The sequence below is a fragment of the Pseudophryne corroboree genome, chromosome 1 (assembly GCF_028390025.1).
Source record: "Pseudophryne corroboree isolate aPseCor3 chromosome 1, aPseCor3.hap2, whole genome shotgun sequence".
Classification (NCBI taxonomy): domain Eukaryota; kingdom Metazoa; phylum Chordata; class Amphibia; order Anura; family Myobatrachidae; genus Pseudophryne; species Pseudophryne corroboree.
The window spans coordinates 650,984,436-651,010,218 of record NC_086444.1 but is presented as its reverse complement, the minus strand read 5'-3'; the positions used below and the strand labels follow the sequence as shown (position 1 = coordinate 651,010,218).

At 47.8% G+C, this 25,783-nt stretch overlaps 1 protein-coding gene across 2 annotated transcripts in view; it reads right to left on the bottom strand.

Moving 5' to 3' along the window:
• Positions 1-25,783, bottom strand: part of MELK (maternal embryonic leucine zipper kinase) — a 300,470-nt gene that overhangs the window by 172,442 nt on the left and 102,245 nt on the right. For both annotated transcript variants that reach the window (XM_063914642.1, XM_063914643.1), the window contains exon 3: positions 7,250-7,335. In XM_063914642.1, the coding sequence (XP_063770712.1) occupies positions 7,250-7,335 (86 nt within the window). The remainder of the gene's footprint in view (positions 1-7,249; positions 7,336-25,783) is intronic.

Below are 25,783 nucleotides of genomic sequence, written 5' to 3'. Positions count from 1 at the left end.
GTTATACTGCGACCAGCAATCGCCTCAGCCTGGATGTGCAGTGCTGGGTTGGCGTGGTCGGATTCCCTGACTGGAAATATGATATCCTAGATAAGGACAGTATATTATTGCCTATAGAGCAATTAAAAGATGCATTTCTATATATGCAGGATGCACAGCGGAATATTTGCCGACTGGCATCAAGTATAAGTGCGTTGTCCAATTATTCCAGTAAAGTGGTCAGGTGATGCGGATTCCAAACGGCATTTGGAAGTATTGCCTTAAAAGAGGGGATGTACCCCAGGTCGCCTCTCAAAATAAGACGCCGTATTATCAGGCGCAGTCCTGGTTGGCAAGCGGACAAAAGGGTTCCTCTTTTCTGCTCGTGACAGAAGGAGAGGAAAATGGCTGCAGAGATCAGCCAGTTCCCAGGAACAGAAACCCTTTTCCGCCGCTGCCAAGCCCTCAGTATGACGCTAGGGCTTTACAAATTCAGGCACGGTGGGGACCCGTTCTCAATGAATTTCAGTGCGCAGTGGGCTCACTCGCAAGTAGACCCCTGGATCCTTCAGATAATATTTCAGGGGTACAAATTGGAATTCGAGACGTATTCCCCTCGCCGTTTCCAAAAGTCTGTTTTACCGACGTCTCCCGCTGACAGTGAGGCAGTTTTGGAAGCCATTCACAAGCTGTATTCCCAGCAGGTGATAATCAAGGTACCCCTCCTGCAACAGGGAACGGGGTATTATTCCACACTATTGTGGTACCGAAGCCAGACGGGTCGGTGAGACCGATTTTAAAATCTAAAATCTAAAATCTTTGAACACTTGCATACAGAGGTTCAAATTCAAAATTGAGTCACTCAGAGCAGTGATTGCAAACCTGGAAGAAGGGGACTACATGATGTCTCGGGACATCAAGGAGGCTTACCTTCATGTCAAAATTTACCCTTCTCACCAAGGGTATTTCAGGTTATGGTACAGAACTGTATCAGTTCGGACGCTGCCGTAGGGATGGTCCACGGCACCCCGGGTCTTTACTGAAGTAATGACCGAAATGATGATATTCCTTCGAAGGAAGGGAATTTTAGTTATCCTTTACTTGGACGATTCCCTGATAAGGGTAAGATCCAGGGAACAGTTGGAGATCGGTGTAGCACTATATCAGGTAGTGTTGCGGCAGCACGATTGGATTTTCAATATTCCAAAAATCGCAGCTGGTTCCGACGACTTGTCTTCTGTTCCTAGGGATGATTCTGGACATAGTCCAGAAAGAAGGTGCTTCTCCCGGAGGAGAAAGCCAGGGAGTTATCCGAGCTAGTCAGGAACCTCCTAAAACCGAACCAAGTCTCAGTGCATCAATGCACAAGGGTTCTGGGTAAAAATGGTGGCTTCCTACGAAGCAATCCCATTCGGCAGATTCCACGCACAGTGGAACCTTCTGGACAAATGGTCCGGGTCGCATCTTCAGATGCTTCAGCGGATAACCCTGTCACCAGGGACAAGGGTATCCCTCCTGTGGTGGTTGCAGAGTGCTCATCTTCTAGAGGGCCGCAGATTCGGCATTCGGGACTGGGTCCTGGTGGCCACGGATGCCAGCCTGCGAGGCTGGGGAGCAGTCACACAGGGAAGGAATTTCCAGGGCTTATGGTCAAGCCTGGAGACATCTCTTCATAAAAACATTCTGGAACTAAGGGCCATTTACAATGCCCTAAGTCAAGCGAAACCCCTGCTTCAGGGTCAGGCGGTATTGATCCAATCGGACAACATCACGTCAGTCGCCCACGTAAACAGACAGGGCGGCACGAGAAGCAGGAGGGCAATGGCAGAAGCTGCAAGGATTTTCGCTGGGCGGAAAATCATGTGATAGCACTGTCAGCGGTGTTCATTCCGGGAGTGGACAACTGGGAAGCAGACTTCCTCAGCAGACACGACCTTCACCCGGGAGAGTGGGGACTTCACCCAGAAGTCTTCCACCTGATTGTAAACCGTTGGGAAAAACAAAAGGTGGACATAATGGCGTCCCGTCTAAACAAAAAACTAGACAGATATTGCGCCAGGTCAAGGGACCCTCAGGCAATAGCGGTGGACGCTCTGGTAACACCGTGGGTGTACCAGTCAGTGTATGGGTTCCCTCCTCTGCCCATCATACCAAAAGTACTGAGAATCATAAGAAGGAGAGGAGTAAGAACTATACTCGTGGTTCCGGATTGGCCAAGAAGGACTTGGTATCCGGAACTTCAAGAGATGCTCACGGACGAACCGTGGCCTCTACCTCTAAGAAAGGACCTGCTCCAGCAAGGGCCTTGTCTGTTCCAAGACTTACCGCGGCTGCGTTTGACGGCATGGCGGTTGAACGCCGGATCCTGAAGATCCCTACCCTGGTCAAGACCAGGAAAGACGTAACCGCAAAACATTATCACCGCATTTGGCGAAAATATGTTGCGTGGGGTGAGGCCAAGAAGGCCCCTACAGAGGAATTTCAACTGGGTCGTTTCCTCCATTTCCTGCAAACAGGACTGTCTATGGGCCTAAAATTAGGGTCCATTAAGGTTCAAATTTCGGCCCTGTCGATTTTCTTCCAAAAAGAACTGGCTTCAGTGCCTGAAGTTCAGACATTTGTAAAAGGGGTACTGCATATACAGTCTCCTTTTGTGCCTCCAGTGGCACCTTGGGGATCTCAATGTTGTGTTGAGTTTTCCTAAAGTCACATTGGTTTGAACCACTCACCACTGTGGACTTAACATATCTCACATGGAAGTGACGAGTTAGCCCTGGTTTCAGCCAGGCGGGTGTCAGAATTGTCGGCTTTATCATATAAAAGCCCTTGCTTAATAGTTCATTCTGAAAGGACAGAATGGAGGACTCGTCCTCAAATTTTCTACCTAAGGTGGTTTCTGCATTTCACATGAACCAACCTATTGTGGTACCTGCGGCTACTAAGGACTTGGAGGATTCCAAGTTGCTTGACGTGGTCAGGACCCTGAAAATACATGTTTCCAGGACGGCTGGAGTCAGAAAATCTGACTCGCTGTTTATCCTGTATGCACCCAACAAACTGGGTGCTTCTGCTTCTAAGCAGACGATTGCTCGTTGGATTTGTAGTACAATTCAGCTTGCACATTCTGTGGCAGGCCTGCCACAGCCAAAAATCTTAAAATGCCCACTCCACAAGGAAGGTGGGCTCATCTTGGGCGGCTGCCCGAGGGGTCTCGGCTTTACAACTTTGCCGAGCAGTTACTTGGTCAGGAGCAAATACGTTTGTAAAATTCTACAAATTTGATATCTTGACTGAGGAGGACCTGGAGTTCTCTCATTCGGTGCTGCAGAGTCATCCGCACTCTCCCGCCCGTTTGGGAGCTTTGGTATAATCCCCATGGTCCTTACGGAGTTCCCAGCATCCACTAGGACGTCAGAGAAAATAAGAATTTACTTACCGATAATTCTATTTCTCGTAGTCCGTAGTGGATGCTGGGCGCCCATCCCAAGTGCGGATTGTCTGCAATACTGGTACATAATTATTGTTACCAAAAAATTTGGGTTATTGTTGTAGTGAGCCATCTTTTCTAGAGGCTCCTCTATTATCATGCTGTTAACTGGGTTCAGATCACAAGTTGTACAGTGTGATTGGTGTGGCTGGTATGAGTCTTACCCGGGATTCAAAATCCTTCCTTATTGTGTACGCTCGTCCGGGCACAGTATCCTAACTGAGGCTTGGAGGAGGGTCATAGGGGGAGGAGCCAGTGCACACCAGGTGATCCTAAAGCTTTCTTTAATGTGCCCAGTCTCCTGCGGAGCCGCTATTCCCCATGGTCCTTACGGAGTTCCCAGCATCCACTACGGACTGCGAGAAATAGAATTATCGGTAAGTAAATTCTTATTTTCTATCTGCCGGCTCCTTTAAGGCAGTAGATCCCGGAACAGGCAAAACCACCTTCTTTGAGAGTCTGGAAACAGATGCGTCAACAATCGGAGGGTTTTCCCACTTTTTCCTATCCTCATCAGGGAAAGGAAAAGCCACCTGAACCCTTTTAGGGATCTGGAACTTTTTCTCAGGGTTTTCCCATGCTTTTTCAAATATAGCATTTAACGCCTTTGACGCAGGGAAGGTTAGCGAGGCTTTCTGATTTTCCGTGAAAGAAGCCTCCTCAACCTGCTCAGGTGTGGTATCATTAACATTTAACACATCCCTGATAGCCTCGTATCAACAATTGCACCCCCTTTGTAAGAGATGCAGACCCCCGCAACACATCCCCCATCCCCATCTGTAGTGTCAGAATCGGTGTCCGTGTCATCTTGTGTGACATGCACAAGCGCACGTTTATGGGGGTATATAGCGGGGTGTCCTGAGGTACCAGACACAGGCCATACAGCCATAGAACTCTAATACCTGGGTTGCAGATTCATTACTAGCAACCCTGTCAGAAATATGAGAAATCAAGTTTTGATAGAGGAAAACCACTCTGGTTCCCTTGCTGGTATCTGTGCTAAGCCAGTGCTAACCTGATTACATGGAATGGGATCATCCTGGGAGGATAAATCCTCTGCAGCATGAGACCGTGTCCCTGGACATTGCTAAAAGGAGACCAAACGCGCGCACACACACACACACACACACACACACACAGGTGGGGCAGACAGTTTCCCTCCCCAAGAAAGGCAAGAGACACAGATGGGAGCAAACCCACAATACAGCACTTTTAGTAAAAGGCAACCCCTTACCAGCACAGACTGTCACTTAATAGGAGACAGTCGTTTTGCAGCCTCCCCTCCCTTCTACAAACCCCTGGTACCGTGTACAGACAGATGGAGCAGCTGTGTAGGGACCCGATCTTCCATCCAGCGCTGTGCAGGCAGGAAAATGGCGCTGGAACGCTGCTGGGTCCGCTCTGAGAAGCTCCGCCCCTTTAATTGCGCAGTCTTCACGCTCTTCAGATTTTTATACTGGCCTGAGGACTTTTGCTGGCTGAGATCCGCGGACCCCGACAGGCTTGCTGACCAGTGTGGGGTTAAGCGCTGGCCCAGGGCGCCCCTCACAGTGCGGCAACCACGTGCCTCTGGTACCTTCCCAGGAGCGCAGTTAGATCTGCGCTCCCTCCCCATTGCTGCCATCTTCACACCGCCCCCCCGCTTGCTGGGGGGGGGGGGGGGGGGGGGGGGGTCAGTGACTAAATCACCACTTCTTCAGCTCTGTACGGGGTTGGCAATGTGCTGCTGGGGCGAGCAGAGACCGAGCCGACCCCTCTGGAGCCCAGTGTCAAGTCAACGGAGTCAGTGGCTCAGACCCCGCAGGGCGGACAATGCTCCCCCTCTTAGACCCTCGCTGCAGGCAGGCTGTTGCCAACAGCCTCCTGTAAAAAAACAAACTCAATAAAACTTACTAGAAAAAGCTCAGGAGAGCTCCCCTAGCTATGACCGGCTCCTCCGGGCACATTTTCTAAACTGAGTCTGGTAGGAGGAGCATAGAGGGAGGAGCATAGAGGGAGGAGCCAGCCCACACTCTCAAACTCTTAAAGTGCCAATGGCTCCTGGTGGACCCGTCTATACCAATGTCACTAATGTGGACCCCAGCATCCTCTAGGACGTAAGAGAAAATGGCTTCAGCTACCACATGGATAAAATCACTTACACAGATGGTACAGGTTGAGTATCCCTTATCCAAAATGCTTGGGACCAGAGGTATTTTGGATATCGGATTTTTCCGCATTTTGGAATAATTGCATACTATAAATGAGATATCATGGTGATGGGACCTAAATCTAAGCAAAGAATGTATTTATGTTACATATACACCTTATACACAGCCTGAAGGCAAATTTAGCCAATATTTTTTATAACTTTGTGCATTAAACAAAGTGTGTCTGCATTCACACAAATCATTAATCTTTCATATACACCCTATACACAGCCTGAAGGTCATTTAATACAATATTTTTAATCACTTTGTCTATTAAACAAAGTTTGTTTACATTGAGCCATCAAAAAACAAAGGTTTCACTATCTCACTCAGTCAAAAAAGTCCGTACTTCGGAATATTTGGATATGGGATACTCAACCTGTAATATGTTCCCTGAGTTAACAGATTCCACATAGTAGGGAAATGCCACCATGGACCCACTGTTATTAGGATAAGGTCTTGGTGAACATGGGTCTTGTGCGACTAACAGTACTCAAGCCTATTTTTTGCAATTTGTGGAAGCGTTGCATCATAAGGTTCCATTATATGGTTCAAGAAGGACTCCATCATGTTGATGTCTGGCTAAACCCATATGTTGGAGAACGATACCCTAGTTTAGATAAAACACCATTCTCTGGGCAGCAGTACATGCCTGCTGAGTCATACACCTTTTGCACTGACATGAAAACCTGGGTTATTTCATGTGAACACAGGATTTTAGTTAGTGGAAATTGCTCCACCCGGGTCCAGTCACCCGGGAATCCTTCCAGGTCCTTTGCAGGGTTTTACATGGGAAGGTCCCAGGGGAGCAGTAGTGGAAACTGGTTACTTAGGTCCCCCGACCCGGGACCCATTTCCAGCATGGGGAGAGCCAAGCTCCAGCACTGCACCTGTGTGCAGTGTGAATGGCGCGATCTAGGAATTACTTGGATCGGTGCAGTGGAAAAAAAGGTGTATGTCTAGAGCCAGAACAGTGTTCCAAATCTCAGGCCGGACCCATGACTTCAGTGGAAAAAGGGGCATCAGCCAAACACTTAAAACTGCAGAGTTCCAAGTAAGGCCACAATCCTTGTTTCTCTATTCCCATCAAAAGGAAGGCAATAATAGAGGATATGGATAAGATGAGAAAAAAAGAAAAAAAAAAACCTTCACTTACAGCATTTTTCAAAACCGATTAAGGGGGACATGAAGGCCCACATGTGTGATTATGGCAAAGTCAGATAACACATGTGCACATTTATCCTCACAGGTTGGTGAGGCAAGTTCTATTACCACTGCCAGACCGTACAGAAGGCAGCTGCATCACTTAATAAAAACAAAAACCACAGATCAGATAATTTTGTAATGCCCTCCCCCAACACTGTAAATCGATTACTATGCAAGCTCCTGGAAATGCTGCTTGGTGATATAAAAAAAGAATCCTAGCGGACCCCGATAAGTTAGCACATGTCACATACTATATTTTTCTATACTATATATAGGATGATAAACCCAACATACTCCATTACATATGTACAGTTTAAGCTTAAAAAAAATAAAAATAAAAAAATGATAATAGGATTATACAAACAAAATTGAACACATTTTTAAATACCCCTAGGGAATCTTTGTCCATGATCTTTACTGCTACTTTTTCACCAGTGAGATGATGACTTGCAAGCTTGACTTTAGCAAATCCACCTAGCATAGGGAACAAAAACATATTATTGAATGGTCATATAAAAAAAAAAAAATTTTTTTATATATATATATATATATAAAAAATTTTTTTTATATATATATATATATATATATATATATATATATATATATATATATATATATATATATATATATATATATAGAAGGAAGAATCTGGCGGCACTCAGGAGACTTGTATCAAACAGTGTAAATGTTTATTGGAGCAACATCCAACAATTGTTTCTCCAATAAACATTTACACTGTTTGATACAAGTCTCCTGAGTGCCGCCAGATTCTTCCTTCTACAATTTGGATGCCTGCATCTTATGGAGGGCACCGGAGCAGTTTCTGTAGCAGCAGGGGGAGTGCCGGCCGTTTTGCTTCTATATATATATATATATATATATATATATTTATTTTTTTAAATACATACAATTCAAAACATTTTACAATTAAAATGTTGAAGACCATGCTGGATTACTGCTTAAATATTGAGCAATAGCCAGTGAGTGCTTTAACCCTCCGTCAGGCGCACCTCTAGGACTCCCAGGTTTTTAGGCGCAGTGCACCTGTAAGAAAAAAAAAATAAGAATTCACTCACCGGTAATTCTATTTCTCGTAGTCCGTAGTGGATGCTGGGTACTCCGTAAGGACCATGGGGAATAGCGGGCTCCGAAGGAGGCTGGGCACTCTAGAAAGATTTATGACTACCTGGTGTGCACTGGTTCCTCCCACTATGACCCTCCTCCAAGCCTCAGTTAGGACACCGTGCCCGGACGAGCAGACATAATAAGGAAGGATTTAGAATCCCGGGTAAGACTCTTACCAGCCACACCAATCACACCGTACAACTCGTGATACTATATCCAGTTTGACAGTATGAAAACAACTGAGCCTCTCAACAGATGGCTCAACAATAACCCTTTAGTTAACAATAACTATTTACAAGTATTGCAGACAATCCGCACTTGGGATGGGCGCCCAGCATCCACTACGGACTACGAGAAATAGAATTACCGGTGAGTAAATTCTTATTTCTCTGACGTCCTAGTAGATGCTGGGAACTCCGTAAGGACCATGGGGATTATACCAAAGCTCCCAAACGGGCGGGAGAGTGCGGATGACTCTGCAGCACCGAATGAGAGAACTCCAGGTCCTCCTCAGCCAGGGTATCAAATTTGTAGAATTTTGCAAACGTGTTTGCCCCTGACCAAGTAGCTGCTCGGCAAAGCTGTAAAGCCGAGACCCCTCGGGCAGCCGCCCAAGATGAGCCCACCTTCCTTGTGGAATGGGCATTTACAGATTTTGGCTGTGGCAGGCCTGCCACAGAATGTGCAAGCTGAATTGTACTACAAATCCAGCGAGCAATAGACTGCTTAGAAGCAGGAGCACCCAGCTTGTTGGGTGCATACAGGATAAACAGCGAGTCAGATTTTCTGACTCCAGCCGTCCTGGAAACATATATTTTCAGGGCCCTGACAACGTCTAGCAACTTGGAGTCCTCCAAATCCTTAGTAGCCGCAGGCACCACAATAGGCTGGTTCAGGTGAAACGCTGACACCACCTTAGGGAGAAATTGGGGACGAGTCCTCAATTCCGCCCTATCCATATGGAAAATCAGATAAGGGCTTTTACATGATAAAGCCTCCAATTCTGACACTCGCCTGGCTGAAGCCAAGGACAATAACATGACCACTTTCCACGTGAGATATTTCAGATCCACGGTTTTTAGTGGCTCAAACCAATGTGATTTTAAGTAGCTCAACATCACGTTGAGATCCCAAGGTGCCACAGGAGGCACAAATGGGGGCTGAATATGCAGCACTCCTTTCACAAATGTCTGAACTTCAGGTACTGAAGCTAGTTCTTTTTGAAAGAAAATCGACAGAGCCGAGATCTGTACTTTAATGGAGCCTAGTTTTAGGCCCATATTCACTCCTGCTTGCAGGAAATGCAGAAATCGACCTAGTTGAAATTCCTCTGTTGGGGCCTTTTTGGCCTCGCATCCTGCAACATATTTCCGCCATATGCGGTGATAATGCTTTGCCGTAACATCTTTCCTAGCCTTAATAAGCGTAGGAATGACTTCTTCAGTAATACCCTTTTCCTTTAGGATCCGGTGTTCAACCGCCATGCCGTCAAACGCAGCCGCGGTAAGTCTTGGAACAGACAGGGTCCCTGCTGTAGCAGGTCCTGTCTGAGCGGTAGAGGGGCCACGGGTCCTCTGAGAGCATCTCTTGAAGTTCCGGGTACCACGCTCGTCTTGGCCAATCCGGAACCACGAGAATGGTGTTTACTCCTCTCTTTCTTATTATTCTCAATACCTTTGGTATGAGAGGCAGAGGAGGGAACACATAAACCGACTGGTACACCCACGGTGTCACTAGAGCGTCCACAGCTACCGCCTGAGGGTCCCTTGACCTGGCGCAATATCTTTTTAACTTTTTGTTGAGGCGGGACGCCATCATGTCCACCTGTGGTTTTTCCCAACGGTTTACCAGCATCTGAAAGACTTCTGGATGAAGTCCCCACTCTCCCGGGTGGAGGTCGGGTCTGCTGAGGAAGTCTGCTTCCCAGTTGTCCACTCCCGGAATGAACACTGCTGACAGTGCTAGTACATGATTCTCCGCCCATCGGAGAATTTTTGTGGCTTCTGCCATCGCCATCCTGCTTCTTGTGCCGCCCTGTCGATTTACATGGGCGACTGCCGTGATGTTGTCTGACTGGATCAGTACCGGCTGGTGTAGAAGCAGGGATTTTGCTTGACTTAGGGCATTGTAGATGGCCCTTAGTTCCAGAATATTTATGTGAAGGGAAGTCTCCTGACTCGACCATAGTCCTTGGAAGTTTCTTCCCTGTGTGACTGCCCCCAGCCTCGAAGGCTGGCATCCGTGGTCACCAGGACCCAGTCCTGTATGCCGAATCTGCGGCCCTCTAGAAGATGGGCACTCTGCAGCCACCACAGTAGAGACACCCTGGTTCTTGGAGACAGGGTTATCAAGCGATGCATCTGAAGATGCGATCCGGACCACTGGTCCAACAGGTCCCACTGAAAGATTCTGGCATGGAACCTGCCTAAGGGAATTGCTTCGTACGAAGCCACCATCTTTCCCAGGACCCGCGTGCAGCGATGCACTGATACCGGTTTTGGTTTCAGGAAGTCTCTGACTAGAGATGACAACTCCCTGGCTTTCTCCTCCGGGAGAAACACTTTCTTCTGGACTGTATCCAGAATCATACCCAGGAACAGTAGCCGTGTCGTCGGAACCAGCTGTGACTTTGGGATATTCAGAATCCAGCCGTGCTGGTGCAGCACCTCCTGAGATAGTGCTACTCCCACCAACAACTGTTCCTTGGACCTCGCTTTTATTAGGAGATCGTCCAAGTACGGGATAATTAAAACACCCTTTCTTCGAAGGAGTATCATCATTTCCGCCATAACCTTGGTGAATACCCTCGGTGCCGTGGACAGTCCAAACGGCAGCGTCTGGAATTGGTAATGGCAATCCTGTACCACAAATCTGAGGTACTCCTGGTGAGGATGGTAAATGGGGACATGCAAGTAAGCATCCTTCATGTCCAGGGATACCATGTAATCCCCCTCGTCCAGGCTTGCAATAACCGCCCTGAGCGATTCCATCTTGAACTTGAATTTCTTTATGTACGTGTTCAAGGATTTCAAATTTAGAATGGGTCTCACCGAACCGTCCGGTTTCGGTACCACAAATAGTGTGGAATAATAACCCCGGCCTTGTTGAAGTAGGGGTACCTTGATTATAACCTGCTGGGAATACAGCTTGTGAATTGCCGCTAGCACCGCCTCCCTGTCTGAGGGAGCAATCGGCAAGGCAGATTTTAGGAACCGGTGGGGTGGGGACGCCTCGAATTCCAGCTTGTACCCCTGAGATACTATTTGCAGGATCCAGGGATCCACCTGTGAGCGAACCCACCGATCGCTGAAATTTTTGAGGCGACCCCCCACCGTACCAGGCTCCGCCTGTGGAGCCCCACCGTCATGCGGCGGACTTGGACGAAGAAGCGGGGGAGGACTTTTGCTCCTGGGAACCTGCTGTTTGTTGCAGCCTTTTTCCCCTACCTCTGCCTCTGGACAGAAAGGACCCGCCTTTTCCACGCCTGTTTTTCTGGGTCCGAAAGGACTGAACCTGATAAAACGGCGCCTTCTTAGGCTGTGAGGGGACATGGGGTAAAAATACTGACTTCCCAGACGTTGCTGTGGAAACTAGGTCCGAGAGACCATCCCCAAATAATTCCTCACCCTTATATGGTAACACTTCCATGTGCTTTTTTGAATCTGCATCTCCTGTCCACTGGCGAGTCCATAAGCCTCTCCTAGCAGAAATGGACAATGCACTTACTTTAGATGCCAGTCGGCAGATTTCCCTTTGTGCATCCCTCATATATAAGACTGAGTCTTTTATATGGTCTATGGTTAACAGGATCGTGTCTCTGTCTAATGTGTCAATATTTTCTGACAGTTTATCTGACCACGCAGCGGCAGCACTGCACATCCAAGCTGACGCAATAGCTGGCCTAAGTATAATGCTTGTGTGTGTATATACAGACTTCAGGATCGCCTCCTGCTTTCTATCAGCAGTTTCCTTGAGGGCGGCCGTATCCGGAGACGGTAGTGCCACCTTTTTAGACAAACGTGTGAGCGCTTTATCCACCCTAGGAGGTGTTTCCCAACGTGACCTATCCTCTGGCGGGAAAGGGAACGCCATTAGTACCTTCTTAGGAATTACCAATTTTTTATCAGGGAAAGCCCACGCTTCTTCACACACTTCATTTAATTCCTCTGACGGGGGAAAAACTACGGGTAGTTTTTTCTCCCCAAACATAATACCCTTTTTAGTGGTACCTGTATTTATATCAGAAATGTGTAACACCTCTTTCATTGCCTCAATCATGCAGTGAATGGCCTTAGTGGGCATCAGGTTAGACTCATCGTCGTCGACACTGGTGTCAGTATCAGTGTCGACATCTGGGTCTGCTTGAGGTAGCGGGCGTTTTAGAGCCCCTGACGACCCATGCGACGCCTGGGCAGGCACGAGCTGAGAAGTCGGCTGTCCCACATTTGGCATGTCGTCGATTTTCTTATATAAGGAGTCTATACGTGCACTCATTACTTTCCATAAGCCCATCCACTCAGGTGTCTGCCCCGCAGGGGGTGACATCCCTTCTAAAGGCATCTGCTCCGCCTCCACATCATTATCCTCCTCAAACATGTCGACACAGCCCTACCGACACATCACACACACACAAGGAATGCTCCGAATGAGGACAGGACCCACAAAAGCCCTTTGGGGGGACAGAGTGAGAGTATGCCAGCACACACCAGAGCGCTATATAATGCAGGGACTAACTGAGTTATGTCCCCTATAGCTGCTTTTTATTATATATATTGCGCCTAAATTTAGTGCCCCCCCTCTCTGTTTTTACCCTGTTCTGAAGTGTAGACTGCAGGGGAGAGCCAGGGAGCTTCCTTCCAGCGGATCTGTGAAGGAGAAATGGCGCCAGTGTGTCTGAGGGAGATAGCTCCGCCCCTTTTCCGCGGCCTATTCTCCCGCTTTTTCCTGGATTCTGGCAGGGGTATTTACCACATATATAGCCTCTGGGGCTATATATTGTGGTATTTTGCCAGCCAAGGTGTTTTTTATTGCTGCTCAGGGCGCCCCCCCCCCAAGCGCCCTGCACCCTCAGTGACCGGAGTGTGAAGTGTGCATGAGGAGCAATGGCGCAGAGCTGCAGTGCTGTGCGCTACCTTGGTGAAGACTGATGTCTTCTGCCGCCGTTTTTCCGGACCTCTTCTTGCTTCTGGCTCTGTAAGGGGGACGGCGGCGCGGCTCCGGGACCGAACACCAAGGACTGGGCCTGCGGTCGATCCCTCTGGAGCTAATGGTGTCCAGTAGCCTAAGAAGCCCAATCCGGCTGCAAGCAGGCGAGTTCGCTTCTTCTCCCCTTAGTCCCTCGCTGCAGTGAGCCTGTTGCCAGCAGGTCTCACTGAAAATAAAAAACCTAAACTATACTTTCTTTCTAAGGGCTCAGGAGAGCCCCTAGTGTGCATCCAACCTCGGCCGGGCACGAAATCTAACTGAGGCTTGGAGGAGGGTCATAGTGGGGAGGAGCCAGTGTACACCAGGTAGTCATAAATCTTTCTAGAGTGCCCAGCCTCCTTCGGAGCCCGCTATTTCCCATGGTCCTTACGGAGTTCCCAGCATCCACTAGGACGTCAGAGAAATAGGATTTTAATATCCTACCGGTAAATCCTTTTCTCGTAGTCCGTAGGGGATACTGGGAATCCATTTAGTACCATGGGGGGTATAGACTGGTCCACTAGGAGCCATGGGCACTTTAAGAATTTGATAGGGTGAGCTGGCTCCTCCCTCTATGTCCCTCCTACCAGACTCAGTTTAGGAAACTGTGCCAGAGGTGACGGACATACTTTGAGAGAAGGATAGATAAGGAAAGTGGTGAGATTACAAACCAACACACGCACACGGAGGAAAGCCATGCTAACCAAACTTGAAACAGGAATAGCAACAGCTGAACAAACCAGAATACTTAACCAAGTAACAGTGCAGGAAAAAATGAAGCACCAGGTGGGTGCCCAGTACCCCTTACGGACTACGAGAAAAAAAACTTACCGGTAGGTAATTAAAATCCTATTATCTCTTACGTCCTAGGGGATACTGGGAATCCATTTAGTACCATGGGGAAGGACCAAAGCTCCCAAACTGGGTAGCAGAGTGCCGAGGTTCCAGCAAAACTGACCAAACTGAAGGTCCTCAGGAGGCCAAAGTATCAAACCTGTAAAACTTTGCAAACGTGTTCGAACCTGACCAAGTAGCTGCTCGGCAGAGCTGTAAAGCCGAGACACCCCGGGCAGCCGTCCAAGAGGAACCCACCAACCTAGCAGAGAGGGGCTGTACAGATTTTGGAACCAGCAAGCGTGCCGTGGAATAAGCATGCTGGATAGTGAACCTGATCCAGCGTGCAATTGACTGCTTTGAAGCAGGACACAATTTTATAGGGATCATAGAGAACGAACAGCGAGTCAGAGTTCCTGTGACGTGCTGTCCTCTTTACATACACTTTCAAAGCCCTCACAACGTCCAAAGACTTTGAAGTAGGAGAGGTGTCCATAAGAACCGGAACCACAATAGGCTGGTTGATGTGAAACGCAGATACCACCTTAGGAAGAAATTGCTGACGAGTCCAGAGTTCAGCTCCGTCCTCATGGAAAATTAGGTAGGGGCTCCTGTGTGACAACACCCCTAGCTCCGACACAGATCTTGCTGAAGCCAAGGCCATCAGTGTGACAGTCTTCAACGTAAGGTACTTTACGTCAACCTCCTGTAAAGATTCAAACCAGTCTGATTGGAGGAACTGCAGCACCAAAATGAGATACCAAGGTGCCGTGAGATGCACAAAGGGAGGTTGGATCTGCAGAAACCCCTTTCAAGAACGTCTGGACTTCAGGGAGAGAAGCCAATTGATTCTAAAAGAAAATGGACAAGGACAAAATCTGTACTTTTATGGAATCTAGATGTAGGCCCACATCCACTCCCGACTGCAGAAAACGCAGGAAACGTCCCAGATGAAAATTTCACAGCAGAATATTGTCTGCTCTCACACCAAGAGACATATTTCTTCCAAATACAGTGGTAATGTTTACACATTACCTCTTTCCTCGCTTGGATCACAGCCGGTATGACCTCGCCAGGAATCCCTCTCCTGGCTAGAATAAGCCGTTCAACCTCCATGCCGTTAAACGTAGCCACGGTAAGTCCTGATAGACGAATGGGCCCTGTTGCAGAAGATCCTCGCGAAGAGGTAGAGGCCACGGATCTTCGAGCAGCATCTCGAGAAGATCTGCATACCAGGCCCTTTGTGGCCAGTCCGGGGCAATGCGGATTGCTTGAACCTTCTTCCCTTTTTATTCTTTATAGAATTCTTGGGATCAGCATAAGTGGAGGAAACACGCACACCGGCTGGTAGACCCACGGAGTTGTCAGAGTATCTACCGCCACTGCTTGTGGGTCCCTCGACCTGGAACAATACCGCTTGAGCTTATTGTTGAGTCGAGAGGCCATCATGTCAATTTGTGGATATTCCCACCAACGTGTCACCCACCAGAACACCTCCGGGTGAAGGCCCCACTCTCCCGGGTGCAGGTCATGTCTGCTAAGGACCGCTGATAGCGCCACAGCGTTTTTATCCGCCCAGAGGAGAATTCCTGACATTGCAGCTCTGCTTTTCGTTCTACCCTGTCGGTTTATGTACGTCACATTGTCCGACTGGACCTGAATGGCCTGATTCTGAAGAGATGAGGCCTGCAGAAGGGCGTGGTATTCAGCCCTGAGTTCCAGGATGTTTATCGGAAGGACGACATCCTGATTTTACCATCTTCCCTGAAACTGCACCCCCTGGGTGACTACGCCCAATCTCTGAGGCTTGCATCTGGTTAGCAGAATACAATTCTGAAACCCGAACCTCCGACCCTCGACTAGGCGAGAGGTCTGTAGCCACCCCAGGAGGGAGATCCTGGCTTTTGGCGAAATACGGATCCTCTGCTGCATTTGAAAATTCAATCCAGACAATTTGTCCAACAGATCCAGCTGAAAGGGCCTCGCATGAAACCTTCCGTACTGAATCATCTCGTAAGAGTCCACCATTTTCCCCAGAAGGTGAATACACAGTTGCACAGAGATCCAGGTTGGCTTCAGGACAGCCCGAACCATCGACTGGATTACCATTGCCTCTTCCAAAGGAAGGAACACTTTGAGACTGTGTCCAGTATCATTCCCAGGAAAGGAAGCCTCTGTGTTAGTTCTAGGTGAAATTTTGGTAGGTTCAGAATCCACCCGTGGTCCAGGAGTACTCTGGTTGAGAGGCTAATGCTGTCCAAAAACCATTCCCTTGACAGTGCCTTTGTCAGAAGATCGTCAAGGTACAGAATTATGTTCACTCCTTGTTAAATATTATATATATATATATATATATATATATATATCTATATACATACACACACACACACAGGTTGAGTATCCCATATCCAAATATTCCGAAATACGGACATTTTTGAGTGAGAGTGAGATAGTGAAACCTTTGTTTTTTGTTGGCTCAATGTACACAAACTTTGTTTAATACACAAGGTTATTAAAAATATTGTATTAAATTACCTTCAGGCTGTGTGTATATGAAACATAAATGCATTCTGTGCTTATACTTAGGTCCCATCGCCATGATATCTCATTATGGTATGCAATTATTCCAAAATACGGAAAAATCCGATATCCAAAATACCTCTGGTCCCAAGCATTTTCGATAAGAATATATATATATATTTTTATATATATATATATATATATATATATATATATATATATATATATATATATATATATATATATATATATATATATATATATATATATATATATATATATATATATATATATATATAAACTCCGGCACTTTGATATGTCCCTAACGCGGGACTGTCTTGCTCAGGTGCCCTCCTCCGTGGACTACGTCCACCTTAGATACAAACATGAAAAACGAGGCGGCACTCGGAGTCTTCAAAATAGCAGCAAACTTTGTATTAGTGCAGATCAACGTTTCGGGGTCTCCCCCTTCGTCAGGATTAGTGCAAAATGACAAATAGTGCAAATAAATACCACTCACCCCCAATCAGAACATCCCCGCATGCTGATGTCGCTGGCCGCGGCCGCCGGACCTCCGGACTGACGTCACCCGCGTCTCAGTGGAAGTGACGCGCCGTTAGCCCGGCGGTGCGTCCATGGCAACGCACCCTGGTAACGGAGCTGTAAACAAACATTCAATTGAGAAATCCAGTGTCTGCCCGTAATGACAGCGTGACACAACCACTTAAAGTGCTCACTGCTGTATGCTGCAGCTTCAAGTTTAAAAACATTTAGTGATAAACAAATATAATACCAGGTTGCTAAACGACATATCAGTGATAAAAACGAGTATTATAATGAAAACATGATACACATGCAAACAAACTGGGATTTAAAAATGCACATTAATGACCTGCAACAAACCGGCAATTATTAGATAATAATTAGTGATAAACAAATATAATACCAGGTTGCTAAACGACATATCAGTGATAAAAATAAGAATTTACTCACCGGTAATTCTATTTCTCGTAGTCCGTAGTGGATGCTGGGAACTCCGTAAGGACCATGGGGAATAGCGGGCTCCGAAGGAGGCTGGGCACTCTAGAAAGATCTTAGACTACCTGGTGTGCACTGGCTCCTCCCACTATGACCCTCCTCCAAGCCTCAGTTAGGTACTGTGCCCGGACGAGCGTACACAATAAGGAAGGATTTTGAATCCCAGGTAAGACTCATACCAGCCACACCAATCACACCGTACAACTCGTGATATGAAACACAGTTAACAGTATGAAACAATAGAGCCTCTCAACAGATGGCTCAACAATAACCCGATTTAGTTAACAATAACTATGTACAAGTAATGCAGATAAACCGCACTTGGGATGGGCGCCCAGCATCCACTACGGACTACGAGAAATAGAATTACCGGTGAGTAAATTCTTATTTTCTCTAACGTCCTAGTGGATGCTGGGAACTCCGTAAGGACCATGGGGATTATACCAAAGCTCCCAAACGGGCGGGAGAGTGCGGATGACTCTGCAGCACCGAATGAGAGAACTCCAGGTCCTCCTCAGCCAGGGTATCAAATTTGTAGAATTTTGCAAACGTGTTTGCCCCTGACCAAGTAGCTGCTCGGCAAAGTTGTAAAGCCGAGACCCCTCGGGCAGCCGCCCAAGATGAGCCCACCTTCCTTGTGGAATGGGCATTGACAGATTTTGGCTGTGGCAGGCCTGCCACAGTATGTGCAAGCTGAATTGTACTACAAATCCAACGAGCAATAGTCTGCTTAGAAGCAGGAGCACCCAGCTTGTTAGGTGCATATAGGATAAACAGCGAGTCAGATTTTCTGACTCTAGCCGTTCTGGAAACATATTTTCAGTGCCCTGACAACGTCTAGCAACTTGGAGTCCTCCAAGTCCCTAGTAGCCGCAGGCACCACAATAGGCTGGTTCAGGTGAAACGCGGACACCACCTTTGGGAGAAACTGGGGACGAGTCCTCAATTCTGCCCTATCCATATGGAAAATCAAATAAGGGCTTTTACAAGACAAAGCCGCCAATTCTGATACTCGCCTGGCAGAAGCCAAGGCCAATAACATAACCACCTTCCACGTGAGATATTTCAGATCCACGGTTTTTAGTGGCTCAAACCAATGTGATTTTAAGAAACTCAACACCACGTTGAGATCCCAAGGTGCCACAGGAGGCACAAACGGGGGCTGACTATGCAGCACTCCTTTTATAAATATCTGAACTTCAGGTACTGAAGCTAGTTCTTTTTGAAAGAAAATCGACAGAGCCGAGATCTGTACTTTAATGGAGCCTAGTTTTAGGCCCATATTAACTCCTGCTTGCAGGAAATGCAGAAATCGACCTAGTTGAAATTCCTCTGTTGGGGCCCTTTCGGCCTCACACCATGCAACATATTTTCGCCATATGCGGTGATAATGAGTTGCTGTAACCTCTTTCCTGGCTTTAGTAAGCGTAGGAATGACTTCCTCCGGAATGCCCTTTTCCTTCAGGATCCGGCGTTCAACCGCCATGCCGTCAAACGCAGTCGCGGTAAGTCTTGGAACAGACAGGGCCCCTGCTGCCGCAGGTCCTGTCTGAGTGGCAGAGGCCATGGGTCCTCCGATATAAATTCTTGAAGTTCTGGGTACCAAGCTCTTCTTGGCCATCCACGAGTATCGTTCTTACTCCTCGCCTTCTTATTATTCTCAGTACCTTTGGTATGAGAGGCAGAGGGGAGAACACAAACCGACTGGTACACCCACGGTGTTACCAGAGCGTCCATAGCTATCGCCTGAGGGTCCCTTGACCTGGTGCAATATCTTTTATAGCTTTTTGTTGAGGCGGGACGCCATCATGTCCACCTGTGGCCTTTCCCAATGGTGTACAATCCTATTGGAAGACTTCTGGAGGAAGTCCCCATTCTCCCGGGTGGAGGTCGTGTCTGTTGAGAAGATCTGCTTCACAGTTGTCCACTCCGGGAATGAACACTGCTGACAGTGCTAACACATGATTTTCCGCCTATCGGAGAATCCTTGTGGCTTCTGCCATCGCCATCCTGCTTCTTGTGCCGCCCTGTTGGTTTACATGGGCGACTGCCGTGATGTTGTCTAATTGGATCAGTACCGGCTGGTTTTGAAGCAGAGGCCTTGCTGGCCTCAGGGCATTGTAAATGGCCCTCAGATCCAGAATATTTATGTGTAGGGAAATAACCTGACTTGACCAAAGTCCCTGGAAGTTTCTTCCCTGTGTGACTGCCCCCCAGCCTCAAAGGCTGGAATCCATGGTCACTAGGACCTAGTCCTGTATGCCGAACCTGCGGCCCTCTTGAAGATGGGCACTCTGCAGCCACCACAGTAGAGATACCCTGGTCCTTGGAGACAGGGTTATCAGCCTATGCATCGGAAGATGCGATCCGGACCACTTGTCCAACAGGTCCCTCTGTAAAGTTCTTGTATGGAACCTGCCTAATGGGATTGCTTCGTAGGAAGCTACCATTTTTCCCAGGACTCGCGTGCAATGATGCACCGCTACCAATTTTGGTTTCAGGAGGTCTCTGACTAGAGATGACAACTCCTTGGCTTTCTCCTCCGGGAGAAACACTATTTCTGGTTTATGTCCAGAACCATCCCCAGGAACAGTAGACGTGTCATAGGAACCAGCTGTGACTTTGGACTGTTTAGAATCCAACTATGCTGTTGTAGCACTTTCAAAATAGTGCTACCCCGACTACCAACTGCTCCTTGGACCTCGCCCTTATAACGAGATTGTCCAAGTACGGGATAATTACAACTCCCTTTTTTCGAAGGAGTATCATCATTTCGGCCATTACCTTGATAAAACACCCTCGGTGCCATGTACAGTCCAAACGGCAGTGTCTGGACTTGGTAATGGTAATCCTGTACCACAAATCTGAGGTACTCCTGGCGAGGATGGTAAATGGGGACATGCAGGTAAGCATCCTTGATGTCCCGGGATACCATGTAATCCCCCTCGTCCAGGCTTGCAATAACCGCCCTGAGCGATTCCATCTTGAACTTTAATTTTTTTATGTTCAAGGATTTTAAATATAAAATGGGTCACACCGAACCATGCGGTTTCGGTACCCCAACCCGTGTGGAATAGTAACCCCGTCCTTGTTGAAGTAGGGGCACCTTGAGTATTACCTGCTGGGAATACCGCTTATTAATTGCCTCTAGCACAGCCTCCCTGCATGAGGGAGTTGTCAGCAAGGCATATTTTAGGAAACGGCTGGGGGGAGACATCTCGAATTCCAGCTTGTACCCCTGAAATACTACTTGAAAGAAACAGGGATCCACCTGTGAGCGAGCCCACTAATTGCTGAAATTTTTGAGACGGCCCCCCACCGTACCTGGCTACACCTGTGGAGCACCCGCGTCATGGTGTGTACTCACAGGAGGCGGGGGAAGAATCTTGATTCTGGGAACAGGCTGACTGGTGCAGCTTTTTCCCTCTACCCTTGTCTCTGTACAGAAAGGAAGCGCCATTTGACCCGCTTGCTTTTCTGAAGCCGAAAGGACTGTACCTTTGTCTGTGAGGAAACCTGAGGTAAAATTATTTCTTCCCAGCAGTTGCTGTGGATACGAGGTCCCAGAGACCATCCCCAAATAATTCCTCACCCTTATAAGGCTCTCTATGCGCTTTTTAAGTCAGCATCACCTGTCCAGTGACAGGTCTCTAATACCCTCCTGACAGAATGGACATTACATTTATTTTGGATGCCAGCCGGCAAAATATCCCTCTGTGCATCCCCCATATATAAGACAACGTCTTTAATATGTTTTTATGTTTGCCAACTAGTATCCCTGTTTGACAGGGTCACCGACCACGCTGCAGCAGCACTATCTGCAGGTCTCAGTCTAGTACCTGAGTGTGTAAATACAGACTTCAGGATAGCCTCCTGTTTTTTATCAACAGGTACCTATTAAAGTGGCCGTATCCTAAGACGGCAGTGCCACCTTTTTTGACAAACGTGTGAGCGCCTTATCCACCCTAGGGGATATCTCCCAGCGTAACTTATCCTCCTGGCGGGAAAGGGTACGCCATCATTAACTTTTTATAAATTACCAGTTTCTTAACGGGGGAACCCACGCTTTTCACACACTTCATTTATTCATCTGATGGGGGAACAAAACACTGCCTGTTTTTTCTCCCCAAACCTAAAACCCATTTATAGAGGTGCTTGGGTTAAAGTCAGAAATGTATAACACATTTTTTATTGCCGGGATCAAGTCACGGATGTTCCTAGTGGATTGTGTATATGTCTCCACCTTGTCGACACTGGAGTCAGACTCCGTGTCGACATCTGTGTCTGCCATCTGAGAGAGCGGGCGTTTTTGAGCCCCTGATGGCCTTTGAGACGCCTGGGCAGGCGCGGGCTGCGAAGCCGGCTGTCCCACAGCTGTTACGTCATCCACCCTTTTATGTAAGGAATTGACACTGTCGGTTAATACCTTTTACCTATCTATCCACTCTGGTGTCGGCCCCACAGGGGGCGACATCACATATATCGGCCTCTGTTCCGTCACCATATAAGCCTCCTCATTCAACATGTCGACACAGCCGTGCCGACACACCGCAGACACACAGGGAATGCTCTAAACGAGGACAGGACCCACAAAAGCCCTTTGGGGGGACAGAGTGAGAGTATGCCAGCACACACCAGAGCGCTATATAATGCAGGGACTAACTGAGTTATGTCCCCTATAGCTGCTGTTTTTATATATAATGTATACTGCGCCTAAATTTAGTGCCCCCCCTCTCCTTATTAACCCTTTGTAGACTGCAGGGGAGAGCCAGGGAGCTTCCTTCCAGCGGAGCTGTGAGGGAAAATGGCGCCAGTGTGCTGAGGAGATAGGCTCCGCCCCTTTTTCGCGGCCTATTCTCCCGTTTTTTATGGAATTCTGGCAGGGGTATTTACCTCATATATAGCCCCTGGGGCCATATATTGAGGTATTTTAGCCAGCCAAGGTGTTTTTATTGCTGCCTCAGGGCGCCCCCCCCAGCGCCCTGCACCCTCAGTGACCGAAGTGTGAAGTGTGTGAGAGGAGCAATGGCACACAGCTGCAGTGCTGTGCGCTACCTTGGTGAAGACAGAGTCTTCATGCCGCCGATTTTCCGGACCATCTTCTTGCTTCTGGCTCTGTAAGGGGGACGGCGGCGCGGCTCCGGGACCGAACATCAAGGCTGGGCCTGCGGTCGATCCCTCTGGAGCTAATGGTGTCCAGTAGCCTAAGAAGCCCAATCCGGCTGCAAGCAGGCGAGTTCGCTTCTTCTCCCCTTAGTCCCTCGCTGCAGTGAGCCTGTTGCCAGCAGGTCTCACTGAAAATAAAAAAATCTAAGACTATTACTTTCTAAGAGCTCAGGAGAGCCCCTAGTGTGCATCCAACCTCGGCCGGGCACGAAATCTAACTGAGGCTTGGAGGAGGGTCATAGTGGGAGGAGCCAGTGCACACCAGGTAGTCTAAGATCTTTCTAGAGTGCCCAGCCTCCTTCGGAGCCCGCTATTCCCCATGGTCCTTACGGAGTTCCCAGCATCCACTAGGACGTTAGAGAAAACGAGTATTATAATGAAAACATGATACACATGCAAACAAACTGGGATTTAAAAATGCACATTAATGACCTGCAACAAACCGGCAATTATTAGATACACATCTATTTCTTAGTTATTATTGCATCTATCCCCTGGGCCAGGAATCTCATCTTAAATAAAATTAATAAGCCCTAGGTTATCATTAAGACCCACCGGCCTAAGGGTGTTAAGCCTATGGATCCACCGAGATTCCAGCTGCAATAGCTTTTTCCCTCTGTTACCACCTCGCATAGAATCAGGAACATGATCAATTATTCTATGTTTGAAAGTGGCCATCGTATGTCGGTGCTCCAAAAAGTGTTTGGCCACAGGTTGGTCACCCTTCCCTGTTGACAGGGCATTCCTAATGGCCAATCGATGCTGTGCCATCCTGATCTTGAACTGGCACTCAGTTTTGCCTATGTAGTATCTGCCGCAGGGGCACATGATGGCATACACCACAAATTTAGTGGTGCACGTGAGAGGCCATCTAATCGGAAATTTTTTCCCCGAACAGGGGTGCACAATGTGATCGCCCACAGACATGTGCGAACACGTTGTGCACCCGGTGCATTTAAAGCAACCGTTCTTGCGTTTCAAAAAATGTTTCGGATCCTCTCTAAATTGAGCCATATCTGTTTTAACAAGCATATCTTTAATGCTGCGTCCCTTCACAAAGGTAGGCATGATGCGGTGATGCTTAAACATTGGCAACTCAGGGTCAGAGGTGACCACCGGCCAGAGCTTCTTAATCTGTTCTTGGATATGTTGACTATGTACGTTAAACTCGCTCACCCATGGGATAACGTCACCTAACTTTTTCTTCCCTGCAGGGGCCAAGCAGTCAATTCTATTTCTTTTTACTGCCTTATTACGAGCTTGGTTTAAAAGTTTTTGTGGGTACCCCCTAACTCTTAATCTGGCCTCCATCTCATCCAGTTGTCTATCCCTTTCCTGAAGATTGCTGTTGATTCTACATACTCTTAACAGTTGGGCATAAGGAACACCCCTGACCGTGGGGCTTGGATGGCAGCTATCATACCTCAAAATTGTATTGCGGTCGGTTGGTTTTTTGTATAAGAACTTGGCCAACTTACCATCCCTGATTTTAATGTTCAAATCCAGAAAACAGTTCTCATCTGGACTACTGCTCAATGTTAATTTAACAGGGCTATCAGTGGCATTATGTGCCTCAATCATATTGGCCAAATCTGTTACATCCCCATGCCACATTAGCAACAAGTCGTCTATGTATCTAAAATACAAAAACAATCTACTAGACACTGACCTGTTGGTAAAGAACAAACTGCGTTTGACCTCCCACATAAAGGCATTGGCAAACGAGGGTGCCACGGAAGATCCCATGGCACACCCCGTTTGCTGCCTGTAGAACTGCCCATCAAAACTAAAGAAATTGTGGGTAAGGGTAAATTCAAGCAATATCATAAAGAAATCAATGTCGGGGCCAACATATAAGCTATTCCCAGTAATCAAATGACGGACAGCCTGCATCCCCTGCCCGTGGGGGATGCAGGTGTATAGACTGGTGACATCGATAGTAGCTAACGAAATATCTGAAGGAATGACGTCCAGTGATGCAAATTTTTGCAGTAAAGTAGTGGAATCTTTAAGGTGAGTGAAAGTACCTTGTACACAGGGCTGCAGATAACTATCCAGAAAGATGGCCACCGGTTCACACAGAGACCCACGGGCAGAGATGATAGGTCTGCCCGGGGGTCTCCGTGCGTCTTTGTGGATTTTTGGTATGATGTAGAACAAGGGAGACACAGGATATTCCAGCAGTAACTTATCAGAAATCTCAGTGGAGATAATGTCCTCATCCTTGGCCTGCTGTAAAATACATTTTAGTTCAGCATGGTAGACCGCAGACGGATCATGTGGGAGCCTGCAATAGGTAGCTTCATCGCTGAGCAGTCTCAGGCATTCAGCCCGGTAGTCTGTGATCTCCTGGACCACAATCGCCCCTCCCTTATCCGCACCGCAGACCACGATGTCCTTCCTCTTACTTAAATCACGCAAGGCCATCCTTTCATCATGCTGCAGGTTATGTGATCTATGCCCATCCTGCGTGTACCCCGCGGCTTCCACCATCCTGTAGAAAGTCTTGAGAGGCGTTTTGTGTAATAGGGTCAAAACGCGACCTGGGGCCCAATTTCTGGATCCTAGGTGGTAACTTGTCTCTCAGTTTACCCGGTGGTTGCTTACCAAAATACTCCTTCAGTTTTAAAGAACGATGCAGTTTATAGGCGTTGACCTTCCAATCAAACTCGTTACCATAAGTCGTTGGGACGAACGAAAGTCCTTTACTGTGGACTTTTGTTTCCGCCGGAGTGAGCGGGGTGTTAGACAAGTTGAAGATCAACGCTTCTTCTCCCTGGGTAGCCTGGGACGGGTTCTGTCTTTTGTTCTGACCGCCTCGTCGCGTCCGTTTCTTCCTCGTGCCGAATATTCTGCACGGATGTTTACCCCTAAAGGAGATTCATGTTGCACGGAGGAAGCTGCTGGGGTGCGGGCGTCGTCAGACTCGCTCGCCGAGGTGTTCTCAAACCGTTCAGGCTGCTTCGTTCTACGGAACCGTTGGAACTTACCACCGCCTGATGTGTTGGTGGTGGTTCCCAACCATGGGTACACCCGATGGAAGGTGTAGTCAAGC